We start from the raw sequence: 10,538 nt of genomic DNA, 5'->3' as shown, positions 1-10,538 counted from the left end.
GTTCTTCAGACTCGGCGAGTCCATGCCATGCATCAACTCAAACTAGCTTCTGAGGTCAGATCCGCACCATCCACTCATAGATCTGGCCCTCCTAAGCTTATTCATCACGTAAAGTTCATATCTTGGTTACCATACAACACCTACAAGGCTCTTTTTGGAGAAATGACCTCTAAAATGGCAAGCCTAGCCTCCTACCCAAAAGGGAGGACATAAAGCATGACATTAGGGACTCTCTGGACCTACTAAAGTCCAGATCTAAGCACCATATCCCCATGGGACCTCTCACACTTCCAATACAAAGCAAATAACGCATGAAGAAACCCTAGATTTGACCATATCAACAAAAATACGAAAATAAGCTCTTAATCATACCTCAAGAAGCCTCCTCTGATGAAATGAAAGAATATCCAAGCTCCCCAACTCTTCTAGCTTGACTTTCCTCTTCCTTTCTTGCAAAAACACACAAATTTGGTGAACAATGGCCTCTTATCTCACTCACACGAATCCCTCAGCTGCTTTGGTGCTCTCAAGATCCAGGTAGCCGCAATGAAGGGCCATAAGGTCCTTTAAATAGGGCTTAGGACCAGGAAATTAGGGTTTCATTAAACAGCGAGGACTCGCCGAGTCCATTCTCTGGACTCGTCGAGTCCGGGCGCGAACCCGCGTCCTGAACAGCGATCCTACTCGGCGATTTTGAGCTCCAACTCGCCGAGTCCCCTCACAAAACTCCAAAAATATAAGCATAAAAGATACCTGGAAATCCGGGCTGTTACACTTACAAAGCAGAAGACATCATTGACACATTTGTAGTTAACTCAGCCATGCAGAAAGAGAGAAGCACCTTCAGTAGAATCGTCCACGTATTTGATTACCCCACAAAGCTTCGATCTGTTGCAAAAGATATCGAATTCATCAAGACAAAAGTGAAGGAGATTTACGACAACAAGATGTTTGGCATTGAAGCTCTTTACACTGTCGAATCTTCAAACAGAGCTTCTTCTTCATCACAAAGAAGAAAACCCATGGTTGAGGAAGACAATGTTGTTGGTTTCGATGAAGAGGCAAAAGAGTTAGTGAGTCAACTCACTAATATCTCCGAGTTGCTTGAAGTTGTGTCGATTGTGGGTATGGGTGGACTTGGGAAAACAACTCTTGCGAAGAAGGTGTTCTGTGATCCCGCCATTGAATTTCACTTCTTTGTTCGTTCTTGGGTTTATGTTTCTCAAGAATACAACCGAAAGGAATTACTTCTTGCCATATTAACTTCAGTTGTTGATTATCCTTCTGAACAAATGTATAAACTGAATGAGGAAATGTTGATCGAAGAAATATACAAACATTTAAATGGCCGAAGATATCTAGTTGTGCTCGATGACGTGTGGACCCAGATGCATGGAATGATCTTAAAATGGCATTTCCAAATCAAAACTATGGAAGTAGAATCCTATTAACTAGTCGTAACACAGATGTGGCTTTAATTGCAAACCCCGATAGCCTCCCACATCATTTGAAATTTCTAAATGATGATGAAAGTTGGGAGCTACTTTCTACAAAAGTTTTCAGAAAAGGAAGTTGTCCATTTGAGCTTGTTGAACTTGGTGAAACGATTGCTAGAAAATGCTACGGATTACCTCTTGCGATTGTGGTAGTTGCTGGGCTTTTATTGAAGAAATATAAGACGCGTGATTTGTGGAAAAAAGTTGCCTAAAGTGTTAGTTCGTATGTTGCAAGAGATCCGAAACAATGCATGGATGTATTAGCATTAAGTTATAAGCATTTACCTGATCATTTAAAGGTGTGTTTCATTTATTTCGGTGCTTTTCCTGAAGATTTCCCGATACCCGTTTGGAAACTGTTAAATTTATGGGTGGCAGAAGGGTTTATTCAACAGAAAGGTCAAGATTGTTTGGAGGATTTAGCGGAAGATTATTTGGAAGATCTTGTTGAACGCAATCTGATATTAGTTGCTAAGAGGAGATCAAACGGAAGGATTAAAACATGTCGTGTTCATGATATGTTACACGATTTATGCCTAAAAGAAGTATCAGAAGAAAAGTTTTTACAAGTAATCAAAGGGTATCAAATTCTAGATTCAAATTCGCTAATAATCCCTTATCACCGACGTGTTTATGTTCATTCACATGTCATGAACGTTATTCACTCCAGACCTTGTGGACCCCATGTTCGTTCTTTTCTTTATTTTCCTTGTGAGGAAAAGGAATTATCTCGAGAACATACGTCCTTCATCCATGAATCTTTTAAATTGGTTCGAGTTATAGACATGATGTCGATAAACATTTCCCGATTCCCGATTGAAATCACACAACTCGTTCATCTTCGCTACATCGCGCTTTTTGGCAATTTTAAAGTTGTTCCTCCATCGATTTCAAAATTATGGAGTCTTAAATCTTTAATTGTTGATACAACATCGCGTGATCTTGACATTCAAGTTGACATATGGAAAATGTCGCAATTTCACCATTTGCATACAAGCGGGTCAAGTCGATTACATGGGCCGAAAGCGAAAACCCGGATGGATAATGAAGACCCGTTTGTACAAAGAAACATACAAACCATCTCCACAATTTCACCCGATAGTTGCACTGAAAACATCTTAGCGAGAACTCCCAATTTAAAAAAACTTGGAATTCGTGGAAAACTCTTGTTACTCATGGAGGAAAAGAGATCCGGAATTACTTGTACTCCAAGTTTGTTTGACAATTTTGCTAAGCTTGATAACCTTGAAAAATTAAAATTATTAAACGACACTTTCCCACGTCCACCACCTGAAGGTAAACTTCGGGGTCTTCCTTCACTCTACAAATTCCCTCCTTATTTAAACAAGTTGACTTTATCAGACACGTTATTGGATTGGAAGCATATGTCTACGATAGGGATGTTGCCACATCTTCAAGTGCTTAAACTAAAGGTGTATGCATTCAAGGGAGCTGAATGGGAAGCTCTTGATGGGGGTTTTCGGTTGCTTAAAGTGTTGCAAATTGGTAAGACTGATTTGGTTGTATGGAAGGCTTCGGGTCATCACTTCCCGAGACTAGAACATGTTGTTATTGAGCAATGTAGCAACTTGTTGGGTATTCCTGTTGGTTTGGCAGATGTATCTGCACTAAAGACCTTGGAGTTGTATCATACACCTTCTGCTGTAGATTCTGCTCGTTTAATTCAACAACAAAAGAAAAGGCAACAACAAATGGTAATGACGAGTCATGGGTTTAAGCTGCTAATTTATCCTCCCGAATAGTTGTATCAACTCCAATGTATAATACACTTATAATAATGTAGGAATGATGAAGACTACAACTTTCTGTTTTACAATGTTTTGCTTCTGATAATTTATGCATCTTGTCTTCACGATTTCTTCTATATGGTTTGATCGAGGGCCAAGAAGCTTTGTTAATTCATTGGTACATCTTTCTATATCCTTAAGATATATTTATTATTTATTTAGGGTAGATTATGTTAGTTTGTATTTCTTGCATTTGTTAGATATTTACAGGAAGGGTGGTTAGTGCAAAGTTAGTGGATCTTCTGTACTGCGGAGCACTTTTGGAACTTATCAAGTAAAAACACACGAGTTATACTTGATTTATAACCGGGTCGACTCGTTGTATAAATGTATGCTTTGTGTGTTGTTTTGATTCATTTTGACTACTTTCATTCTTACGATTCACTCAATCTCTATGAATTGTTCATATCTAGTCTACTTCTATTCATATCGAGTTAGGGTTGTTCTTGTTCCTTCTTTAATTGATTCTTTGTAATCAATAGATAGGTTAGATAATAATCAGAGGTTTGAGTGTTATTGTAGTGAGATTTCTTTTTTAAGTAGATGAAAACCAACTGATTCTTACTTGAATAAGTATTGTTTACGTTTTGATATCTTGAATCTCTTTGTTTCTATTTTCTTACAATGGTATCAGAGTGTGGTTTGGCGTTCTAGTTGTTTGGAGTTCATTGCTTTCGTTTTAGGGTTCCTGATTAGGGTTTGTGTCTTAATCTAGATCTGTTTTTGTCAATCTATTCTTAGATCGTGAAGTTTGTTCGTTGATCTAATTTCAGATCTTGAAGTTTTTTTCTCCATCAACTTTAGTGTTGTCTTGTCACTATCTTGAGAGTAAACATTTAGATCTTGTATGCGGTGGTTTAACCTGGGTTAAATCCGATGTCTACATTATCCTGATGGTCAACGTCAAGATTGTGCAAATAGGATATCATTAATAGGGTTGGTTTTTGGCATTTGAATGCCCTGTGGTGGTTAGTGGTAGATCTTTTGATCTATCGAAACAACTTAGTTGCTTGTAGTGCCTTTATTGTGGATCTCTGTAAGTTTTCTCTTTTGTTTCTTCTCTTGTTCTCTCTCTTTGTGGTGTTTTAGATCTATCATCTATCTGTTGATCTTGGTTGTTTTACGTGTGTATCTCATCCTGCTCTTGCCTTATATGGTTGTGAATCTCGACTGATTTACAGAAACTAGCTGTAAACTTCTAAGATTAGAGTTTGGACTCGTGATTATTCTTGTGTCTGATTCTTGGTAATTATGACTGGTGAAACACCTGAAGGGTCTTCTTCTGGTAAACTTGAAACTGTTGATTTTGATGATCCTTTGTATCTTCATCCGTCCGATTACACTAGTAGTACAATCATTAGCTTTAAGCTACTAGGATCTGAGAATTTCAGGGTTTGGAAAAGCTCTATGACTAGAGCTTTGAAAGCTAGAAATAAAAAAAGACTTATTGAAGGTACTGGGGTTCGGGATAAAAAGGATCCGGTTAGATCTCTTAAGTGGGACAGGGTAAATGCTATTATTTTTTCTTGGATTCTTAACTCCTTATCTGATATATATATATATATATATATATATATATATATATATATATATATATATATATATATATATATATATATATATATTGTTAATGCATGTTCTGAGTTTGCTTTGGATATTTGGAATGATCTATGTGACAATTATTACAAGACGGATGGATTTGTTGTCTTTAATGTTCATCAACAAATAAATTCTCTTTATCAAAATGGTTTGTCGATTTCTGATTATTATAACAAACTTGATGGTCTGTGGAAGGAATGTGATGGTTTAACTAAGTGTACTGAATGTGATTGTGATGCTGCTACTCAATCTAAAACTCATTCTAAACTCATGAAACTCATGTAATTTTTAAATGTTTTGTATGAGTCGTTTAATCAGGTAAAGAGTCACATTTTCTTAATGGAACCTTTACCTGATGTTAAAACTTCATTTTCTGTTGTGTCTAGAGAAGAATCTAATCAAAGAAATGGATCTACTTCTGTTTTGTCTAACAAGAGTAGTTCTTCTTCAGCTATTTTTGGAAAAATTAATGATAACAGGAAATTTAAAGGTAGAAATCAGAATTTGGTTTGTAAAAATTGTGGTATAAAGGGTCACACAATTGAAAAGTGTTATAAACTTATTGGATATCCCAAAGATTTCAAACCTAAATCTGATTTTAACAGGTTTTCTTCATCTGGAACTGTTTCCCATGTTATTTCTCATGCAAGTGAGAACTTTAATTCTTCAGTAACTTCTTCTGACAAGCATGATCAATATTTTTTAACAAGTGAACAATTTTCTAAAGCCTTGGCACTTCTCAATGAAAAACAACCTTTATCAGATATTACTAGATATGCCAACATGGCAGGTATGATGTGTAATAATGTTTCTTTTGAAAATAAAAGTTGGGTTGTTGATTTAGGAGCTAGTCAACATATGACTATTTCTGAATCACAACTTTTTGACGCGGTTGATATTTCCAAGTTGAACTTGAAGGTGGACCATCCTAATGGGTCCACTGCCAAGATTGACAAAATTGGAAACATGAATCTTTCTAATTCTATCATCTTAACCGATGTTTTTGTTGTTCTTGATTTTCATGTCAATCTTTTATCTGTTCATAAGTTGTGTAAGGAAAACAAATGTAAAGTTAATTTTGATGAAAATAATTGCTATGTTTAGGATTCTCTATCCAAGATGACTGTGGAGACTAGTAAAGAATTTGGAGGTCTTTATTATCTTGAAAATAACTCTCTAGGTAGGTTAATTTTTGTAAACAGTTCTAAGTGTTTTGTTTCTAAACTTACTTGGCATAATAGGTTAGGTCATCCTGCTGACAAGGCTTTAAATGTGTTAAAACCTATTCTTAAATGTGAAAATGAAAATGTAATGCCATGTGAAGTTTGCCATAAGGCTAAACAAACAAGAGAACCTTTTCCATTAAGTGAACATAAGTCTAGTAAACTTGGTGAACTTATTCATCTGGATGTTTGGGGTCCTTATAAAGTTCTTGCTTCTGGTGGTTTTACAATTGTTGATGATTTTAGTAGAGCTACTTGGGTTTATCTGTTGAAGTCTAAAAGTGATGCTCAATTTTGTTTTCGTGAGTTTCATGCCTTGGTTAAAAATCAATTTAGCGTTAAAATTAAAACTATCAGATCTAATAATGGGACTGAGTTTGTGAATTTTAATATGAAAACTTTTCTTGAAAGTAAGGTTGTCATACATCAAACGACATGTGTTCATACTCCACAACATAATGGTGTTTTGGAGAGAAAACATAGACATCTTTTAAATGTTTCTAGGTCTCTTTTATTTTAGTCTAGTTTGCCTAGAAAGTTTTGGGGAGATGCTATTCTTACAGCTATTTTTTTGATAAATAGAACTTCTTCTGTTTTAAATGGTAAAACTCCTTTTGAACTTGATTATGAATGTGTTCCTATTTTTGATAAAATTAGGGTATTTGGATGTTTGTGTTTTTCAACTAAACTTGATGTTAAAGATAAATTTTCTGAAAGATCTGAAAAGTGTGTCTTAATTGGTGATTCTAATGTTAAAAAAGGGTATAAATTGTTTAGTCTTGATATTGGAATTTATTTTTTCTCCAGGGGTGTGAAGTTCTATGAGTATGTTTTTCCTTTTTAAATGGCTTCAAAATCTGGTGCTTTTCCTGGTTTTTTTTTAGTCTCATTCATTGAATGATAATGGTCCATGGGATCCTTTTTTGAATGACGAGATATTGTTGTTTGATGATCCTGATGATACCCAAGATACTAGGAATTTAGATGATACCTATCAGGAGGGTGATATTATTGTTGATCAACCAGTGAGTGCAACCGATCTAGTCTTGAAGGTAGTTTAAATAGAACTGCAACTTTTCCTGAACAAGAAGGTTCTCCAGGTTGTGAAACACATGGTTCGCAACCTATTCCAGTTACATTTGAATTTCTAAACAATTCTGAGGAAAGTGTTGTTTCCACTTCTTCTAATAGTCAATCTTTAAGAAGATATCATAGAGAATCTAAATTTCCTAAAAAAATATAGTGATTTTGTTATTGAAGGAAAATATAAATGTGGAATTGAGAAATATGTTAACTATTGTTTTTTGGATTCTGCAAATAGATGTTTTTCAGCTAATCTTTATAAGACTGTTGAACCTCATTCATATTATGAAGCTTCCTTAGATCCCAATTGGGTTAAAGCTGTGAATGAGGAAATGGAAGCTTTGTATAGAAATCAAACTTGGATTATTTGTGATTTGCCTTCTGATAGAAAACCCATAGGTTGTAAATGGGTTTATAATATTAAATATAAATCCAATGGTGAGGTTGAAAGGTATAAAACTAGGTTGGTAGATAAAGGCTATAATCAGAGACAAGGTTTAGATTATAAGGAAACCTTCTCTCATGTAGCTAAAATGGTTACTATTAGAACTGTTATTACTGTAGCTGTTAATTCTGGGTGATAATGTATTTTTATAAGGTGAATTAGATGAAGATGTTTATATGTCTTTGCCTCCAGGATATCATCATAGAAATAATAATCAAGTCTGTAAATTGCTGAAATCTTTATATGGACTTAAACAGGCTCCTAGAAAATAGAATGAAAAATTATGTGGTTCTTTGTTTGAATTTGGTTTTATACAATGTATAAATGATTTTTCTCTATTTGTTAAGTCTGATAATAATTTTTTCTTGCTCTTTTAGTTTATGTTGATGATATTATTCTTATAGGTAGTAGTGTTGATGAAATTAATAAAGTAAAGAGTTTCTTAAAATCTAAGTTTCTAATTAAAGATTTGGGAAAGTTAAAGTTTTTTTTTGGTATTGAAGTTGTTGATATTCATAATGGTATTTTTTATGTCAAAGGAAATACCGCATTGAGTTAATTCATGAATTTGGTATGTTAGGTTGTAAACTTGTTAAAGTTCCTTTGGATAATAATGTTGTTATTAAAGGAGATGGCTTGGATAAAAATGATAGTTTAATACCTAATGTTGTTTGTTTAAAAAATTAGTAGGTAAGCTTATTTACTTAACCATTACCAGGCCGGATATTTCTTATTTTGTGCAAGTTTTAAGTTAATTCATGCAAAGTCCAAGAAAGTCTCATTTTAATATTGTTATAAGGCTTCTGAGGTATTTAAAGGGTAATCCTGGAAGAGGATTTTCTATTGTGAAATCGAATTCTCTGAATATTAAAAGCTTTGTTGATGTAGACTGGGCAAAGTGTCTTGTTTCAAGAAAGTCTGTAACAGGTTATGCAGATTTTTTTTGGTAATAATCTTGTTTCGTGGAAGAGTAAGAAACAGGAAGCTGTTTCTCGCTCCTTTACTGAGTCTGAATATCGAGCCCTTAGTATTGTATCATGTGAAATAATTTGGATTTTGAAAATTCTTTTTGATCTTGGAATTAAGAATAAAACTCATGTTCCAATATTCTGTGATAATGCATCAGCGATAAAGCTTGTTCTTAATCCAGTATTTCATGAGAAAACCAAGCACTTTGATGTTGATTTTAATTTTATTAAAGATCATGTTTCAAAAGGAATTGTTGAGGTTTTAAAAGTTAGTTCCGATAATAATTTGGCTAATATTTTTACTAAGGTTTTGAGTGTTTCTCAGCATGAATGGATTTGTCAAGAATTGGGTCTTGTTGAACTTTTCCAAGGAGTTTTGCTAATGTTTCCATTGAATTTTAAGTTTAAGGAGGGGTGTTGAGTTAGTTGATGTCTATTTCTTCAAACTTATAATTCATTGGTATATCTTTTTGTATTCTTAATATATATTTATTATTTATTTAGGGTAGATTGTGTTAGTTTGTATTTCTTGCATTTGTTAGATATTTCCAGGAATCGTGGTTAGTGCAAAGATTGTGGATCTTCTGGATTGCGGAGCACTTTTGGAAATTATCAAGTAAAAACACGCAGGTTATACTTGATTTATAACCGGGTCGACCTGTTGTTTAAATGAGTACTTTGTGTGTTGTTTTGATTCATTTCGACTACTTTCATTCTTACGATTCACTCATTCTCTCTGAGTTGTTCATATCGAGTATGAGTCTGTTCATATCGAGTTAGGGTTGTTCTTATTCCTTCTTTTATTGATTGTTTGTATTTAGTAGATAGATTAGACGATAATCAGAGGGTTGAGTGTTATTGTAGTAAGGTTTCTTTTGTAAGTAGATGAAAACCAACTGATTCTTACTTGAATAAGAATTGTTGATGCTGTGATATCCTAGATCTCTTTGTTTCTATTTTCTTATGAATCTACCACACGATCGCTAACTTCCGGTGGCGCAATTGATCTATTACTGGTTTTGAAAAATTAATTGCTATCCATTGTATTTCTTCTCGCATTTTATATATTGCATTCCTATTGTTAGTTTGATCAACTTATCTTTTTAGATTTAGACCTGAGAAGTCTAAATGTCTGAATTCTAATATCTCACAGCTTAAGCTTTATTAACCTATTTGTAATTTTCCTCACTCTTTGTAAAAGCTAATTTCTTACTAACATGCAGATTTGTGAATGCACTATGCATTGAATGTGCTTCTTAGCTTTCTACAATCTTACCGAATCGCAAAGGTGATCCTTTATTTTTCATAGTTTTTGTTTAGTGTTTTTTTCAATTTCTGAAGTATTTGGTTTCTTTGAAAAGGTGACAATAAGTTTCATACTTTCAAGCAATTCTTCATTGTTTTTTATAAGTTGGGAATTTCGATCTACAAAATTTCAATGGGTTTTGTTTCAATATAGCAATTTGTTATGTAGGTAAAAACGGAAATGATAACTATGAAGTTGATAAAGCATCCAAGTTTTTCCTAGTTACATTATGAGTCGATAGATGAAGGAACCTACTCAACCAACCAACCATGCCCACAATGACACAGACATCACCCATAGCAATAGAAACCAGATCAATCGGGAACTCAACACCGAAAATCTCAACTACGCAACCTCGGAGAACCTCCGTGGCATATATCACCCTCTCATCAGCTATGGAAACTCTCAGAGGCCGACTCAACGCCTCACGACTAACACTGATATGTTGACTAAAAGCCAAAGATACAAAAGACTGACTCGCACCCGAGTCAAATAACACCAAGGCGGGTACAGAATTCACAAGAAAAGCACCTACACATAACATAAGAAAAGCATAATATCACAACATCAAAATAAATACATGAAAGAATACATACCAGCCACGACATCG

General features: G+C 34.3%; 1 protein-coding gene and 1 pseudogene across 1 annotated transcript; both read left to right on the top strand.

Annotated features, from left to right (window-relative positions):
• The first annotated feature begins 780 nt into the window (after positions 1-780).
• On the top strand, positions 781-1,708 carry LOC111919019 (putative disease resistance protein At1g50180; annotated as a pseudogene).
• A 39-nt stretch (positions 1,709-1,747) lies between these two features.
• LOC122197220 (putative late blight resistance protein homolog R1B-23) lies at positions 1,748-3,582 on the top strand. Its single transcript, XM_042900759.1, has 3 exons — positions 1,748-3,198; positions 3,301-3,385; positions 3,505-3,582. The coding sequence occupies exons 1-3, from the start codon at positions 1,748-1,750 to the stop codon at positions 3,580-3,582; spliced, it is 1,614 nt and encodes a 537-aa protein (XP_042756693.1).
• The last annotated feature ends 6,956 nt before the right edge of the window (positions 3,583-10,538 follow it).

This window comes from Lactuca sativa, chromosome 3 (assembly GCF_002870075.4).
Source record: "Lactuca sativa cultivar Salinas chromosome 3, Lsat_Salinas_v11, whole genome shotgun sequence".
NCBI classification, from domain to species: Eukaryota; Viridiplantae; Streptophyta; class Magnoliopsida; order Asterales; family Asteraceae; genus Lactuca; species Lactuca sativa.
This window is presented reverse-complemented; position numbering and strand designations above follow the sequence as displayed.